Below are 19,299 nucleotides of genomic sequence, written 5' to 3' on the forward strand. Positions count from 1 at the left end.
TTATTTACTCTAATATTTACTTTGGGAGGTGGGCAGCTCCTTTTAGTCTAAGGGGAAAAAAGGTATTGTTTCTCATCCTTACTCAGATCCTTTGTTTTTCAAGACATGGGAGAACAAGGTATAGGTCTAGCAATCTCATCAAAGAAACAAACTAGTGGGCAGCCAGAAGACTTATATAAGCCTGCGTCCTCCTAAGGGGAAAAAGCCCTGAAGAATATCAATCAGCACATATTCCTCTGAGGCCACACAACATCCTAAATAAGTTTGCTTAACCCCAAAGCAAAATCCCCCTGAGGTTTTAAACTCTCCTGCTGTCTGTCCTTCCAGGAGAGGAACTGGCCGCCATGCAGCACCAAAACTCCTGCCGCAGAGGTCAGGAACCTCCTGCAGCCCTCCTGACGGTGTCCCTGTGGCTGGTGGTGACCTTAATCCCTCGGTATATCCTGAAGGGAGGCGCCCAATACGCGCTGCCGTTATGTGGTGAGAGGCTGAGCGTTTCTTATTCATGTAGATTTTTCGTTTATACGACATTGTCATTCAATTTCATTCTATTTCAGCGCTCTAGAATGTTATACTGCATTTTTTTTTACAATAAATTCATATATTTTCTTAACTTTACACTAATTTTTAAAAAATTACAATCATAACATCTTTATATATGATGTCATGAAATGGCGTTAAAATTTGAACACAATCCTAAATAACTTACTTCTACATACTGACAATTTTTTAAAATATATTTTTGATTTTCTAGATATTTGGTATAACCTAATCCATCCTAACCTTAATCTAACTAAACCTTAACCTAATTTAAACTTAACCTAACCTTAATCTAAACTAACGTAACCTTAACCTAACTGAACCTTAACCTAAGTGAATTTTAACCTAACGAAACCTTAGCCTAACTGAACTTTATCCTTAACCTAACATAACCATAACCTAACTTAACCTTAACCTGACCTAATCTAATTTCTTCCCTTTCAGAGACTCTTCGATGACCAAATCGTGACCCCCCCCCCCCAAAAAAAAAAAAAAAAAAAAAAAAAAAAAAAAAAAAAATGGCCGCTTCGTTCACGTCTGCATTTCTCCAGATGTTTTTATCTAGTCGTTTCCCAATAGTTTGTTTTTTGTAAATGTGTCAATAAAGATATATTTCAACGAATATTCTTTTTTTTTTTTCTTTCCACGTACTAACCCCTAATGACCCTTAAATCTAAAAGGGAAATGAAAATAGGGATAGGAAAGGACCCTTAAATTTAGGGAAACTTAAAACAATTCAGCAAAATATTACGAAATAGAAGATATTTCTCTCTCTCTCTCTCTCTCTCTCTCTCTCTCTCTCTCTCTCTCTCTCTCTCTCTCTCTCTCTCTCTCTCTCTCTCTCTCTTTGGAAACTGCCCGTATCGTTAGTGGCGAAGATTTGCCTGCATTTTAAAATTTTTTTTTAACTTTTTTTTTTATTTTTACCGTTCCATTTCCCAAGAGACTTTGTTTCCCTGAAGGAGACTGGAACTGCTATATACTGGTTCCTCCCCTGGTCTTCCCGTTCGCCTGGTTCCCATGGTTCCACTGGTTCCTGCCCAAAACACCGGAAGGAGGAACCGTATAGTGTCAAGTGTTGTGTCGCGTGTTCACAGGTCTTCGTCCATTAAATATGGAACCAATATTGATTCTGGCACTTTTGACACTCAATGGGCTGGATTGACTCTCTCTCTCTCTCTCTCTCTCTCTCTCTCTCTCTCTCTCTCTCTCTCTCTCTCTCTCTCTCTCTCTCTCTCTCTTCTTGATTAACGGCCCCCTGATTTAGTCCCTTGATTTTTTTCACTAAGTTAGTATACTAATTTCACTCCCTAATTTCGTTCCCTATTTTCACTCCCTAATTTCACTCCACAATTTCGCTCGCTAATTTTGTTCCTTAATTAATTCACTTCCTAATTTCGTCCCCCAAGTTCACTCCCTAATTTCATTCCGTAATTTTACTTCCAAATTTCTCCTTCCCTACTTTCACTCCCTAATTTTGTTCACTCATTTCACTCCCTGATGTCACTCCATAATTAAGTTCTCAAATTTGACTCCCTAATTTTTTTCACCGATTTCACTCCATAATTAAGTTCCCTAATTTCACTGTCTGATTTCATTCCCTAGTATAACTCCCTAGTTCCCTCCAACACTTATTTCTCTCTCTCTCTCTCTCTCTCTCTCTCTCTCTCTCTCTCTCTCTCTCAGGAACACGGAATATGATCAACCATAATCGTCGAATTTTTAAAAATACATCTCCCATCCATCCCCATTCCCGAATTCCAACGACAGGAACCATCAGAAGCCTTTAATTCCGCCAACGACAATATTTCCCATCCTGCCTGTCTGTCTGTCTGAATGACGGGAATCCTGGAATTCGGGAATTCGAAAGCTGCCGGACGGGAATGCGCCAAATAGAGACGGAATGGAAGCCACTAATTGGCATCTCGACACTTGATGGCAATCGGGGATGAGGGTGACGGGGGGGGGGGGGGGGGGGGGGGGGGGGCGGGGGGGGGGGTTGCTTATAAAGCTCTATTGCATGTGGGATCTCTCTCTCTCTTTCTCTCTCTCTCTCTCTCTCTCTCTCTCTCTCTCTCAATCTGTCAGGAATATGGGAACACAGGAGCGAGAAAAAGAGCAGACAGTAAAAGTGGCTGGTTAGGGCTTTGGAATATATTCATAAATATATTTAAATGTATTTACTGAGGTGAAAAATAATATATGGTGTATATATAATATTATATATATATCTATATATATATATATATATATATATATATATATATATATAGATATATATATATATATATATATATATATATATATATCTATATATATATATATATATCTATATATATATATATATATATATACGAACAAACTGACGAAAAATCCCCTCCAAAACGTTTCCCACAGAATTTTTTCGGAAAGTAAGATTTATTGGCCAAGACAAAAAGAGTATTGAACTATTAGAGAAATTTAAAGTAATTAATGCTAAATTACCCTACTTTTATGGCCTTCCCAAAACTCACAAAGACAATCTTCCATTCAGACACATCGTTTCATGTGCCGGAGCTTTCAATTACAAAATTTCTAAATGGTTAGCTGGCCTCCTTTCCCCTTTTTTAGGCGCTTTTTCTCCCAGTCACATTAAACATTCGGAAGATTTTGTCACAAATTCAGAGAAGCACATATACCACTTCACAACATAAAACTTTTAAGCCTTGACGTAGACTCCCTATTCACAAAAGTACCGGTACAGGACGTTCTTCAGTTTTTAAGGGAAAAATTATCCCCCTATTCAGATCATTTCCCATTGGCGCTTGACAAAATAATAATCATGTGCATCTAATAACGTATTTTCATTCGGGGAATCATTCTACAAGCAAAAATTCGGGTGTAGTATGGGTAGTCCTTTAAGTCCTGTTTTAGCCAATCTGTACATGGAATACTTTGAAACTGCAGTAATAAAGGCAATAAAACCCAAAAACATGCTGTGGATGAGATATGTGGATGATATTCTAACATTTTGGGATAATAGGTGGGGCAATTTTATTGAATTCCTCTCAAAATTAAACGTATTAGTGCCCAGCATCAAATTTAAAGTTAAATGGGAAACAGACAACAAAATTGCTTTTCTTGATGTTTTAATAATAAGAGACATGACAGAATACAAATTTACCATAAACAGAAAACCAACGTTCTCACTTTCATATATTCACTACTTTAGCTATCACAACATTGCTATAAAGTTAGGTGTAGCCAACAACCTGTTCTTAAGAGCCTTACGAATTTGTTCCCCAGATTTCCTGGAAAAAGAATTTGAACTAATTCGCAAGCAACTTTCGTCTTTAAAGTATCCTGACCATATAATTGAGAAAGCAATTCACAAAGCAAAAACGTAATTTTCTACCGACCCCTAAAAGACAAGACCAGAGATACACCCAACAATAAAATAAAAATTCCACACCTGGACACGATTAAGAAGGTGACTCAGACCCTCGGAAAATCTAACCCTTTTGCATTTACTTACCCAAACACCTTAGCCAAATCCCTGATTAACGTCCAACAAAAGACATTTCCCAAGGACACTGGGGTTTACCAAATCCCATGCCAGCACTGTGACCAATCTTACATCGGATTTACAGGTAAACCACTTCCCCAGAGATTAATAACAACGCAAACGGTCAGTTTTAGGTATGGACAACAGAACTCAGCTATTTTCAACCATATAAATGAAACATAATCATAGAATAAACTGGAATTTGTCACGTGTAATTATAGCAGCAACTGCCGGTACAAGAGTCAAATGATGGAATCGGCCTTAATAAAAGAGAGGCGGGTAATGAACATCTCAAAAGGAGCATGGATTTCAGATACGATCGACAAGGTTTCATTCAACCAAGCACTTAAGAATTATAGAAGATTATCAGCGGGGGTGACCTAAATTGGCTTGCCTGTGGATGGACTCTTTGGTATAAAAATACACCTTTTCTGTAAAAACTTTGTTCTTTTATTCATTCTACATGAAGAGGGAGACAAGCAGTCTCTTGAAATAAATAACTTACTTTCTCTCTATATTTTGGTGGTTTTGTAGGCTCCTTTTATTAGATGGAATTCTGTTGTAACAGAACATTTTTAACAGTCATATATATATATATATATATATATATATATATATATATATATATATATATATATATATATATAAATTATATATATATATATATATATATATATATATATATATATATATATATATATATATATATATATATATATATATATATATATATATATATATATGTTATGCATATTGTATTAAATCATAATATATTAATATTAAATTATTTATTTATCTATATATTTGTCTATTTGTTTATTCAATTATTTATTTATATATTTGTTTATTTATTTATTTATCTATTTATTTATTCATTTATTGAGAGAGAGAAGAGACTTCAAAAAATATCTATTATGAATAAAAAATAAATCTTGATTTTCAGAAACAATAAAAAAAAACTGATATAAAAACGAAAAATGTTTATTAATCATAATATCATTTTATATATTTATTTATCTATATATTGTCTATTGTTTTTTATTCAATTTATTTATTTATTTATTTATTTATTTATTTATTGAGAGAGAGAGAGAGAGAGAGAGAGAGAGAGAGAGAGAGAGAGAGATAGACTTCAAAATATTTATTGTGAATAAAAAAAATAAATCTTGATTTCAGCAATAATAAAAAACTTCATATAAAAACGAAAAGTAATTGTAATTAAATTATTAATCCGATTTTCCGTTTGGGGGGGGTAGGGGGGTGGGTGGGGAGGGAGGGTAGGGGTTGGGTCCGGATGGAAAGGGGCGTGGCCAACGTGACTCCCCAAACCAATTAGGCAGCAAAGGATCCACCTTCTCCATGAAGAGGCTAATAGGGCTCAAAGGAATTAGGGAGTTGTGAAATTAGGGAGTGGAATTAGGGAATGAAATTAAGGAACGAAATAACAAAACGAAATTAGGGAACGAAATTATGGAGTGAAATTAGGTAATAAAATTATGGAGTGAAATTAGTCAATAAAATTATGGAGTGAAATTAGGGAACAATGTTTTGGAGTGAAAATAGGGAACGAAATTAGGGAGTTAAAACAGGAAATGAGATCAGGGAGTGAAATTAGGGAACAATATCATGGAGTGAAAATAGGGAATGAAATTATGGAGTGAAAAGGGAGTGAAATTAGGTAATAAAATTATGGAGTGAAATAGGGAACAATATTATGGAGTGAAATCAGGGAATGAAATTGAGTAAGAAAATTAGGGAGAGAAATCAGGGGACGAAATTAGGGAACAAAATTTGAGGATGAATTTATGTACTAAAAATATGGAACGAAATTAGGGACTGAAAATAAGGAACGAAATAGAATTAGGGAGTGGAATCATGGGGTGAAAGTAAGGAATGAGGGAAATAAGATAAATAAACAATAAATATAAGAACAAAAATCTATAGAAACCACATTCTACAAGACGAGGCTAATAGCGTCGAAAGGAATTATGGAACAGAATTAGAGATTATGAAACTAGGGAATGGAAATTAGGGAGCGAATTCAGTGAATGAAGAGCAATAAATCAATAAAAAGATAAAAGAGGATAAAAGGAGAGAGATACTTCTATGAAGAAGCATATCATAAATAACAAACAGAAAGTACAGATGATAATAATAAAGAAAACATAATGAAGAATGTGAAGAAAATGTTAGAAATGAGATAACGAATGATAAAAAACAGACGCAGGAGAACGTGGAGTGAAAGGAGGAGAGAACTGTATCGAAATTTATATGGAACATACGACGAAAAGATTAGGACAGCATATGATGTACTGTCGGCCAAAAAACTCGTGGCAGAGTTTCATAATTTTTCGTTCACCTCCCTGACGCACGATTCATGCTTATTTATCTATTTTTCGTTTCAAAGATGGAAGAAATCATGTGTAATGACGTTAAAAACAGTCATTGATATCTTTAAAACATTATGTGATGTTATTGTGTAAAACTATTTTCCATATAGCAAAATTGACGTGAACGAAACGAAGTGATAAAAAACGTCATATCACATTCATAGATATGCATTGCCAAATAGATAGGAGACACCTATCACTAGTAGTATAGCATAAACATAATGTCCCCCCCCCCCCCCCCCCCCCCCCCCCCCATTTAAACTTATCATTTCAATATTAAGTTGAAGGTAGTTGAACAATTCCATTTGTTAAATTTTACAGGAAACATTGGAATCTCACAAAACGATATCAAATTAAAAAAAAAAGAAAGAAAGAAAAAGACGATATCGTAACAGTGTTAACCAGGCGACCTCACTCTATTGCTTTTGATGTTATGTGCACGGGAATCTAATATCAATGTGTCATTTATCGGTCTAAGAGACACCCCTCGATGAGCGAGAGAATTATTGCACTGCATTCGGTGCAAGTTCCTGTTGGAGAGATATCAAGAAAGCTTAATAAACCGGAGAGAATCATACATAGATGAATCAAATTGTTTAAAGAACGGCAAAATTTAGAATAGGTTCCAAGAGGTGGAACACCTCGGAGCACCACAAGAGAGCAAGACAATACAGTCGTGTAAATGTTGCTGAGCAACATTCATTTCTGAACTTTGAAATCTAGTGCCTCGTCACGACATTGCTGAACCAGGAATCATGACTAGCTATATGCTTATGACTGGTGTCTGATGAATACTTTAGATGGAGAGGAAGAGATTTTTAAATCTACACTTGAAATCTTTGATAGTTGTCTAATGAATAAGTCTAATGAATAAGCAAACTTATCTTTGATGGATGAGAGATTCAGTTAGGCTTACTCTTTTTGTTTTGTTTTTTATCGGTGGCCAGTGAATACCATGGATAGGGAGGGAAACAGTTTCAACGATGCATGCATTTTTTTCTTCAAAACCTAAAGAATACATTTTATTGGGAGATACTTTATTAACATCGGCCTAATCCTTCCATCACTCTTCTACATCTCAGGCGACCCGATCCGACTTCTTGCTACGAACTCCATCGCGCGAAAGCATCACTAATGATAAGGGTTATTTTAAAATTCCCCGCGCCGACAACGGACGCCTTAAAATGCGTTTATAAAATATTTTCTGTACAAAGAAACTTTATCTTTCATTCCACAAAATATTGTGCAATACACTCGTGTTACACCCTGTAGCCGTCAAAGAGCAACCCTTCCATTAATCTTGAAAAAAAAAAAAAAAACAAAAAAAAAAAAAAAAAAAAAACACACATATGAAATAGCTTAAACGCGAACGTCCCACCTTTCATATATCTTATCCTTTTCAGCTACTTATAATAATATGCTTCTGGTGGTAGGTTCTATAAGTAGGTATATATGTGAAACTAATTTGATTAATTTACTATTTTAGAAGAAATGAATAGCTACAGAAGGATCAAACCTAAGAAAGCTTTAATGAAAGTAAGCCTTTCTTAATACATTCATCAGTTTTGACTCCCACAGCTTTCCAAGGTGTCCAATGAAACGGATGATATATGCAAGGAATTCGATAAAAAATAAGACGGAATTATATTCGTTTGATTTTTTTATGATTGCTTTTTTGAACTTTGAATATCTTAGGTCTGAGTTAACTTATGGTTTAAGCAATTATGGAAAAGGATAAGAAGGAAGGCGGAACATGGCTAATAAAAACGAGAATAACGGGAATAATCAAATAAGCAGATTAAATATATATATATATATCTATTGCTATATATATATCTATATATATATTGTATCTATATAACTATACTAATAAGATATTAATTATTATAACTATATATCTATATTATATTAATATCTATTGGTATATTATATTGTTGCGATTTCAATATTCATTCAATATTATGTATCCGCGATAGTATACTGCTGAAAAATAGACTTGTAGGTCCTAATCATGTGGGAAAATGTGTCCATGCCAAATTGTATTTTATTGATCAAAAGGACAAAATTAGTTTAATTAAACATCGTTATCAAACAATGTTAACGCCTTGATGTATTATTTATCAGCTGTAGGAGACGAAATGACAACACCCCAGTGCAGTACGATACCTCGAGTGGCAGCAAAGCCAACTTCAAAATCTTTGGTATGCTGTCACGAAGCTAGACTTGAGAATAAAATTAGAAATCGTGGACCCATCGGTATATATTTTCCTTACTTTGCAAAATGATTATCTTTAATACGTTGAATAAGTCTACTCAATTCTAATGTGATTTATTTCAGGTATTGCACCTTTGAAAGGATATTTTACGTATTGTTGTAAGTAAGAATAACTTGGCCCCACCTCGCTTATGGCCAAATATTTTCCATAAACGAACAATGAATTAAGAAACTACGCCAATTCTTCGTTGGTCGTCTGTACCACATATCTTTTAAGAGAACACATGGATGCAGTAAACGACCTCTAAACAAAGGAGAGAAATGCGAAGAGAACTGCCAGAGTGTTTATCAACAGCAAACTGAAAGGCAGCAGAAAAACACACAGAGGAGCTGTTTTTTAAGTCAAAAAACAACACTTAACACCCTCCAAGTAGCACACCCCCCCCCCCCCCCCCCCCCTCCCCCCCCCCCCCCCCCCCCCCCCCCCCCCCCCCCCCCCCCCCCCCCCCCCCCCCCCCCCCCCCCCCCCCCCCCCCCCCCCCCCCCCCCCCCCCCCCCCCCCCCCCCCCCCCCCCCGCGTCAGAGATCTCAGGCCAATCGCACTAATAAATGCATCATATAAACTTTTCATGGGAATACTGAAACCCAGAATAGAAAAAAGCATATTAGAAATATAACCAAAACAAATGTTGAACTGCAATCAGACTTTACTGCACAAAGCAGAATTGATTAATTTATAATTCATATACCTTAGAATAACACATACAAGAAACGTATACAGAATAAATGACCCATTATTTACTGTCATCAATAGACTTCCAAAAAGCATTTGACTCAGTTAATAGAAAGAAAAACTCGCAGAGGTCATGATGAAATATAGGCTGCATGCAGAGGTAATAATTGAATGCAGTTGCAAAGATATATAAACAAATGACGTAACAAGTCTAAATACCTTAACAATGTACAACAAAAAGAGTTAAAAGTAACTATGATGGAATAAGATAAAGTTGCAATGGCTCAACCTTATTCCTTCTGCTAATAACGTATACCTGGTTATAGGAAGATTAGAAAGTACAACAACAAAATGTTTTAGAAATGAAGTTATGAGGATAGTGGGGCTATTGTTATTATTATATGCAGACGATGGATTAATCCTTGGACACGCCATTGAAGACATAACAAAAGCAGTAAAAACACTTATGGAATACATTCGTATATAACGACTGGTATAGAAGTATCGACGATGTGATGCGGGAATTATGGAAGACATAGAAGGAATAAAAATAGGCGTGACAATCAACAACATGAAGGGCAAAAGCTTCAGAGAACCGAGCATAAAAATGGCCCCAAATTGAGGCAAAGATGACGGCAAAAATATGGCTAAATGCAGTCATCAATCAAAGTTTTAATAGGCTGAAAAAGGGAAAATTGTATTGGAAAGGATTAGCGATGCCATCCTTCATGTGTGCCATTTAAGTCATGAAACTCCGAGGGAAAAAAAAATTAAGCGATCGAGTATATATAGAGCAATTTTGAAAGCGCCTAAGTAACACAGCAAGTTGTGGGTTAAGGTCTGAAATAGGGGACCCTCTTAACTTCCTTCCTCCCTTCCTTCCTTCCTTCCTTCCTACCTTCCTTCCTTCCTTCCTTCCTTCCTTCCTTCCTTCCTTCCTTCCTTCCACTCAAGAGATATGAAGAATAAACTATCCTACCTGAAGCACCCACTTGAGAATGGTGGAAATAGGCTCCTGTATGAGATAACAATGAATCAGTATGAACACAAGAAAACTTGGATAAGGGAAGTAAAAGTATATATGAAAGAATCAAACATAAACTTAAGTAAAATTGAAGCGGTTAAAGACAAAAGTTAAAAGAAATAATAGACAACTGGGACAGAAAAACATGGCGGAAATAAATAACTGGAAGGAGAAGAAAAATCTGCAAGAAAATATAGAGAAAACATAAGAGGAGAAATCTGGTATGATGGCATTGACAATACAATGCTGATCAATACCTAAATTGTTAATAAAAGCCTTCTGGTGGTATCCATAATGGTAAAATGTTGAAGATGACTTTGAAATTATATTAACTATATAATCACAAATATTAACACAGTAATAGGATAGTAATTGAAGGTATATTTGAAGTATAACCAGGTACTAAATGGATTAAATGATTAAATACTAAAGAGTAATATAATGGACGTTCTTTTTCAGTTAAGATTTATGATACGACCTTTTTAACTTTCGAAACTTTAATATACAATTGATATACGATAACCAGAGAAGAAGAATGATTTTAGCAACAATATTATATTCTCTTAAATGACGGAAATATGGCGGTAACAGGTATCCCTAATTGGTAGCTAATAAGACTTTATTGGTATCCCTACTGATGGAGGAAAATAGGAAATAATTTCTAAAAGAAATAAGGTATTACAGAGAGAAGAAACTCAAACAATCACAAACAAAGGAGGAATTAAAACAATAAGACAAGGAAAAGAAGAGGAGCCGTTCCAAAAGCACATTCTGCCAACTACTACTTCTTCTAGTAATTGATCGAATTTCTCGACGTTTTCTGGCGTCGTGATTCGCCCAGACAGCGTTACGGGTAATATATCAATCCATTAACTTATTCCCGTTTAATATAGTCTTCGTATCCTATAAATTTTAGGTTTATATAGGCGATTTTTAGGCTTAAATAGGAATACCCTATAGTAGGTAGGTACTACCTAGGTAGTATCCTATACACGCAACCTTACGTTCTAAACTACTTAGGCCTTCAAGGCAGCCTATTTCTACGTCTATTTCGTACTTGGGAAGGGCGTTTGGGGCGGGGGAGATGTCCTGGGGGGGGGGGGGTTGGGCCATGGGGTGAGGGGCATTGCTAATAGGATTTCCTGGGGGTGGGGGAGCAATACTAGGTAATATATACCTAGGTATTCCAAGGGGTTAGGTTGAGATTTCGATAATGGTCTTTAGAAAATGTGTTACCCATTTACTATTCTTTGGGGTAGGGAGACATGGATATTCAGCCAGGGCACCGTGACCCAAGTTAGGTTCTCCAGAATGGGGTGGTGCTGGCAGTGCACCTCATGTGGTGCACTGTAGGTATTACTCGAGGTTCTTTGCAGGATCCCTTCGGTCCCTACCTGCGACCCGTCTCTTCCATCTTGCCGTTTTCATAGGGCAATTGTGAGGTTCCCCTCCTGTTACACCTTTCAAACCTCTTTATTCTCAATGACCTTTTCAGCATTGAATGACTTCATAGGTCCAAGTGCTTGATTTCGTCCAAAATTCTATATTCCATTCCATTCCATTCCTAAGTTAGGTTAGGAAGGTATGATCTGGCTAAGTCAGGAAGCTCCATTCTAGGAAAGGTTGCCCTTGTCTCCTTACTCTGCATACGCTTGTGTTCTTTAAATAAACTGTTAAATCATTTAAGACTTCTATCCTACCTATACAATGATGATTTAAATAAATGGGAAACATGGCCGATTTAATATCTGGTAGGCTATTTTGAAATAAATGAGTCATTGGTATACAAAGCGATACAAATGGCCTTGATGGAAAACCATAAATACAGTCAGGGGTGTATGTAACGGAGGTGGCCATACAAAGATATTGTTTTATTAATACAATGTTTTGACTGAAGAATATAGAGAAGGGTTTGTATCAAGTAGCGCAGGTGAAACAACTTGAGAAATTAAAGAGATAACTTGATAAATTTACCGTCTTTTGTTTATGTTTTTACTGTAATCTCTGACGGCATGGTACTAAATATGCCTGAAGCTTCACTTTGCTCCTTGTTTAGTACCAGTCCCTCGAGGATAAAAGCACAAATATAAACAATAGATGGTGCATTTATCATTAGTTCAGTAAATTCCTCAAATTTCCTCACCTGCGCTGCATTGTATACATAATTTTCTATATTCTCCGTCAAGAAATTATATTAACATATGCTATCTTCATGCAGCCTTCTCCTTTGCCAATTACCGCCTATGGTTCTAGCCTAGCCTTGTGGGCTATGATGAGAAACCAATAATGAAGTTTACAGAATGTGATAATAGTTTATATTTTCCAAATACACTGTCACAAAAGTGCACTTTCATCCTGCCTATACTGAGTTTCGGTTAATGGCAGTTTTTGCTTATCGGCCCCCTGCAAAGAATGGAACCCCCCCCCTGATAACTGGAGACTGTCTGTACAATGATGATTTAAGATCGATGGGAAACATGGCCGATTTATATTTAGTAGCCTATTTTAAAATGAACGAATCATCTGTCATCATTATCACCGAGCGGTTCAAATGACTTGACAAAATATACCATAAAGAAAATACGTAAATACAGTGGGCCCCCTGTATTTGCGTTCCCCAGATTCGCGGATTTCTCTCTGGACCATATCTACTCATTATTCTACCTATTGTTCGTGGTATTTTTCTATGAGAAATATCCAGAAATTCCTTTTTTTTATCAATTTCATCATAAAATTCACTTTTTGTGATAAAACTATTAAAAAAACCAGGTATATAAAATTTTAGTGGGTTGTTCTTGAGTTTTACTTACCAAAATAGGCTGTTTTCAGCATTTTTATAAGGGTTCCAATGTATTAAAAGTAGAAGGATGGTCACATAATAAGCTAACTGTTTTATTGGGCTTTGGTTTCTGTATAAAATTGGCAAAAGATAATTTACTAAAGGACTATAAGTACATCCATTTCAATAACAAACTCATACGCTTAGTTTGTTTTTCAAGCTGAAATTGAAGCAGAGTGCACAAGGTACCAGAGGGAAGTGTAGAGAATTTACAATGCATCCATCCAAGCAAGCTGGCGTGAGGTAGTATTTGTTCTTGAATAACAGTTGAATTGGTTTTCCAGAAAGAAAGCAGAAGGAATGGTTTGAAAAGTGAAAGATATACAGAGCTATGCATAGGCAATAAAGAGATACAGTAGACCCCCACCCCCCCATATTTGCAAGGGATGGAGACCATACCCACCTGTGAACAGCTAAAACCCACGAATACTTAACACCCCTTCAAAAATGCTTACGTCTGAGTATTTCAATAATTTTATCACAAAAATTGCATTTAGTCATAAAAATATGAAAATACAGTTATTTGTGAATATTTCTCATGAAAAAATACTGTGAATGGGTGAATTTTCTGCAAATAATGCGTTTATAGGGCCCATAGAAATATCCGCAAGTAGGCAGGTCTGCGAATTCCGAGTCTGCAAATAGTGGGGTCAACTGCATAAATCTACATTCAGTTTTGGCACATTCTGTTTGTTTTTGCAAATTTTATTTCATCATTTTTCTCCTTACTTACTCTACTGGTGTGAACACCAGGGAAGCACCGATACCACCCTACCTACAAACTAATTATATGCTGGATGGCCATTTGTAAGTTGGTTAGTGTGCTCTTCACGCCTATTCAAGTACAGTACGATGTTAAGTCAATACAGTACTGCACGTTTTTTTTTCATCCTAAAACACAATGCACAGTACTTAAAGTACCGTATTTTATAGAGTAATTTATTAATATGATTGACACAAAATTTGAACATGTAGGTGGCAGAGGGGATTGCTCTGGACACAATTTCAATTGATGATCCCGTTTGTTCATATATCAGAATAAGTAGAGTAGTGTCTGTATCTGATACATGAACTTTCATTTTTCCCTTTAGGACACTTCGACAGAAATCAAAAGCTATCAGTACAGCATTGGAAAAAACAGCTGCTGTTGCACTGGTGCGTATTTGGTAATCTGGAAAGCTGTGTAGACCCACCAGTGTGAGATGAATCGCTCGTTGTTAATCGGTTGCTCGAGGATTCTCGGTCTCGGTCACGTTATGAAAACTACAAGTGCTCCAACAGTAAGTTGTCACTTTTAAAGTTTAGCCAGTCTTATCGTAATCATAAGAGTACATAGTTTATATATCAAGAGCAGCCTTAAGTAATAAAATAGGAGGGCTCTTGTCATAATATGGAGCAGTTGCAAGATAGTGTATTTCTCTTTAAATGTTTATTAGGAAATTGAATTCATTGCAGTACATATATATTCACAGAGTTGAAAGAATTTATATATTGTATGTACAGACTCGTAAGGTTGTAGACCAGGTCTCCTTCTTACAGGTTCAAGGACGCTTGCTCCCGCACTGCAGTTTTTACACAAGTACCAAGTTGAGGCAGGATGCAGAAGAAGCAGAAGAGCCTGCCAAGCAAGAGGTCAACCCCAAAAAAGACAGGAGTCAAATTATACCGGTTGAAATGAGCATCCGGTATTTACAGAGCAGTGGTTAGTTCTGGCCTCAAATGATTTCTTTAGTCTTACATTTTGTAGGTTGATTAGGTTTTTAAAAATCCCTTTTGTTCTTCCTGTCATTATTTTCATTTATGTATTATTATCACTGTTTTTCTCCATAAGAATGCAGATATTTACCTCAAAAAAAAAAATCACCGACTGATCATTTATTTTTTAAATCCCACAGCTTACAAAACTACTTACGGTGATGACCCAGTATGGAAGAAATACCGAAGGAATTTCAAGGGTCAGTTTGCTCCGAAGAAAACGAGAAAAACTTGCATTGTAAGTTGGCTTTACTCTTATTTCCACTATATTTAGGTTTTATCTTCAGCTGTAATAAGAGGGGTGTACTACACTGGATAGCCCATGATAAATACTGATCTTTATAGATCTCGGCTAGCATGCATGCCAGAGGCTTCAGCGTAGTGAATGTTGATTTGGAAAATTGATGATACCACCATTCAGTCCCCCTGAAGGACCAAGTTGCTTATAGTACACCCTGGGCAATAATGCCCAGTGGAGCCTCCATGTACGAGAACCTTGTGATGAAGACAGTTGCATTATGATAAGGAAAATCTAAAGGAATTTAGTGCTTCTATAACATTGACCACATGAGCCATATTTACACTGGACAGTAGACTTTCCCTGTATTTCTTGAGCTTTGGAGCTTTCTTCCTTCTTATGGTTCCCCAAACTCAAGAGTTTTCTATCATCTAATAGGTGGATCTGTTTATTCCTTAGTAGTATTCCCGTATTCTGAGACGAGAGAGCTCCCATTAGGCTGCAGGGCGATGTAGACAAAGTGGTTCCAAGACCTGCTGAGCTGTTTGAGATAGCAGTGGCACCACTGAGGAAAATAGATTAGAACAGAATATAGAATTTGGGCCAAAGGCCAAGCGCTGGGACCCATGATGTCATTCCACCCTTAAACAGATGTTGACAGTAAAAAAAAGTTTGAATGGTGTTACAGTAGCAAAACCTTGCAATTGTACTGTGACTCAGTCGTGAGGATTGGGTGGAAAGCAAGATGGAAGAAAGGGAATGAGAAAAAGAAATGAAAGGGGGATCAGCAAAAATTGTAATGTCAAAGAAGGCCCCAAAGAGTCAAGCCTGACTGAAAACAGTGACCCCAGCTAGATTTGAAGCCGAGAAGAGAATAACATAATAAAGTGGTCTGCGCCATTGCTGTAGTTTATCAATTTTGTTGCTTATTTTGGCTTATTGCCACTGGTATCCCGTTGGGGCCTAGTGCTGCCATTGCACCACAAGTGGTGCACTGTAGGCATTACTTATGGGTCATAGCAGAGTCCCTTCGGCCCTTAGCTGCAAACCCTTTCATTCTTTTTACTGTACCTCTAGTCTTATTCTCTGTTTCCCATCTTAATTTTCAATTGTTTCCTAGTGCAACTGCTTTGAGGTTTTCCTCCTGTTACACCTTTCAAACCTTTTACTCTGTTTCCCTTTCAGCTGAATGACATCATAGGTCACAGTACTGGGCCTCTGGCCTAAATTTTATGTTCCATCGAATCCGTTCCATCGCTAATGCTCTCTTTCTCATTCTGAATGTGAGTTATACAATTGACCAACCTTTCCAATCGTGTTGACCAATGGTAATGAAACTTTTTATTTTCATCTGTACTTTTGGTGACTTCCCGTTTTTAAAAATTTGTTTACAACCTTATCTTTCATCATTATCAGTGACTTAACTTCACCGTATTACTGTAGAATTTCCTCCCATTTCAGCGCAAAAATCAGATATCCACCGGGAGCCCGTGCCCAATCTGCCGTGACGAGTACCTTGTGGTGCATTATCAAAATGTGGAACTTCTGAAGCAGTTCATCTCACCATACACAGGAGCTATTCTTCCTGACTCGTAAGTGCCTGTGTTGTTTGAGCTGTCACCTGTCTTTGCATACAGTAGATAAGTTTAATATACCTGTTGTCACCTCTTTAATGTTCTCATTCCTCAGTTTCATGAACCTCGAAAGGGATTATCTTCTGAGTACATAATAATAGTATTGATTATTTAGACTCTCTCTCCTGCTTCCTTCTTTCTCTCAGTTGGAAGATAAATGAAGATTTTATAAATTAACACAGAGCTAGAATCACTTCCTTGGAGTTGTAGTTATAATTTACTCCTTTTTCCCTTTTTTCCAGAAAAACCAATATCTGCCAGAAAAGACTGAGAGAGCTCAGGGTAGCCGTTGAAAAGGCACGGGATTTTGGCCTTTTGACATTCGATGTGCCCTTCCGAGAATACGATTATTCTGAATATTATGATTTGCAACAGAAGAAACAGTAGAAAATGTGCTGTTTTTACAGGGGAAGAGAGGCTAGTTAATTTGTATATAATGTTTTTCATCATCGACATTTGTTTGAATTTAAATAAATTGTATACAACCTACTTTAGTACTGTTATACCTCTCTTACGTAATTTAAACCAACATAACTTTTGACGAAGCCTTTCAAGTCTAGAATCAGGAGTAAGATAATAGTATTCCTAAATGAATACTGGATGTCATGCTGATATATTTTGCGAAATAAACACACAAGAGCCGCTGTGTACATCAAGAAGCTTTGAACGCTGGACTTAATTTCGTACTCGAAAGCTGACTCCCATTAGCAACCATTATTCTTAAATCGTTTTGATGTACCAGTTACTGTTTTCTTTCTAAATCCTGTGAACACCTAACTTGTGGTATTACTCTGTTGTCTTGTCACAATTCTGTTTTGAGACTCGTATAAGAATGCCTTTCAGGATAAAAAAAAATATACAGGAAAGCCCTTCTAACTGTTTTCAGGACATTTGTCATACACTGTGGTCTTACAATAACATTCCCTCCAACGGCACTGAGCAGCCTATTGGTTTCAGCGGCCAGTCATCAACCAGGCTTTCATAAAACTATTAATTAAAAGCTGTGGGAGTAGTTTTCTCTTTTCTGAGGCCAGCCAACCTTACAATGTTGAATGAGACATTTTTTTTTAACCTGTTTTCCAGCATTTTTCACAATACTTTTACATCATCCAACAACAATGCTAATCTTCTGTATTATGTGCAGCTTCAAAGGAAACCACACATACTGATTATGCTAAGAGACGTTATTGATCATTCCACCTGATACTTATGGCCACAATGAAGCCTTGTAGCAGAGAACTACAGATGAAGGGAGTTAAACAGGTAACTGCATGGAACATTTTACAGTAAACAGTAATCCCTTGATCATACATTATAACCATATCTGCAATACACCGATGACCCCACCTTTTCAAACTGATATGTTTACTTGACTGCACATAACTGCAAAAGTGCGAATAAAATTCCAATATGTGCTGCAAAACATGAAAAATTGTCTAGATGGGAGCAAAATATGCCAGTGTATACAGACATACCAGCTGAGCATTGTTGGTAAGAGAATGGGGTGACTTGTGTTTGTCAGTTTGTAAAATATAGTACAGAGGCTGACTTAAGGGACACCTGTATATTGTTTGTACCTAACTGTACATATAAAATGGTACACTACGTAGGATAAATACCCTATAATAGGAGTCGAGTAGCATTGTATTTACATGATGCACTCGTGTTCAACACTGCTGGTAATATTTTATCTGTTTCTCCCCCTTACACTTGTCCATAAATGCATTCATTTTACATATACCTACACAATGCAGTACCTCTGGATATCGTGTGTTTAATGATAATTATTGAATCAAGACTATTTCATCTGCTTAGGTTAGGAAACTATCACAGACTTATGAATGAGACAGTTTCCTATCAAAGTTCTGTACTATATTATAGTTTTTGCCCTGGGTATAATTTGCACAATTATACAACATGAAAACCTCATTTTTTTCTTTGGATTCCATAAACTTTTGGTACATTTTTACCTATAGTACCAGTCCCATCTGTATAGTAAGCAGTGTTCAGTACCAGCCCAGGGAGCATGAACATGTAGTACCATGAACACTTTAAATATCTCTGTAACAAATTTATTACTATTTTTTTTGTATTAAACCTTTCAATTGGTTTCTCATTAACTATGATATGGAGACTGGAAAACCAAGGAATGCAACTCTAATACAGTATTATAGCAAAAAAAATTTCCTTATTTTTAAATTCAAGTATTTTCATATGCTTAAACAGTGTTAAGCTAACATATAAGAGTACTACTGTAACCTACAGGTAACATAGTCTAAGCTATTTCAGTCACTAATCCTTAGAGTAATAGCAACAATAGTCCTTTCAATAGTAATAGTCAAGTGGTTACAGAATAATATATAATGATCGTATCATTTACCCAAAGG

At 36.4% G+C, this 19,299-nt stretch overlaps 2 protein-coding genes across 4 annotated transcripts in view; one reads left to right on the plus strand and one right to left on the minus strand.

Annotated features, from left to right (window-relative positions):
• LOC135204507 (hemicentin-2-like) overlaps positions 1-19,299 on the minus strand; it is a 111,446-nt gene that overhangs the window by 1,531 nt on the left and 90,616 nt on the right. The window lies entirely within an intron of this gene.
• Positions 11,190-17,401, plus strand: LOC135204910 (small ribosomal subunit protein mS40-like). The gene is made up of 6 exons (XM_064235166.1): positions 11,190-11,299; positions 14,377-14,565; positions 14,825-14,987; positions 15,181-15,278; positions 16,740-16,870; positions 17,155-17,401. The coding sequence occupies exons 2-6, from the start codon at positions 14,488-14,490 to the stop codon at positions 17,297-17,299; spliced, it is 615 nt and encodes a 204-aa protein (XP_064091236.1). The 5' UTR covers positions 11,190-11,299; positions 14,377-14,487; the 3' UTR covers positions 17,300-17,401.

The sequence above is a fragment of the Macrobrachium nipponense genome, chromosome 47 (assembly GCF_015104395.2).
Source record: "Macrobrachium nipponense isolate FS-2020 chromosome 47, ASM1510439v2, whole genome shotgun sequence".
NCBI classification, from domain to species: domain Eukaryota; kingdom Metazoa; phylum Arthropoda; class Malacostraca; order Decapoda; family Palaemonidae; genus Macrobrachium; species Macrobrachium nipponense.

Excerpts from the sequence above, each read along its gene's own strand:
- LOC135204910 (XM_064235166.1), top strand. The coding sequence starts at position 14,488 with ATGAATCGCTCGTTGTTAATCGGTTGCTCGAGGATTCTCGGTCTCGGT. Across the intron at positions 14,566-14,824 it reads AAACTACAAGTGCTCCAACA|GTTCAAGGACGCTTGCTCCC; the intron begins GTAAGTTGTCAC and ends TCCTTCTTACAG. Across the intron at positions 16,871-17,154 it reads GGAGCTATTCTTCCTGACTC|AAAAACCAATATCTGCCAGA; the intron begins GTAAGTGCCTGT and ends CCTTTTTTCCAG.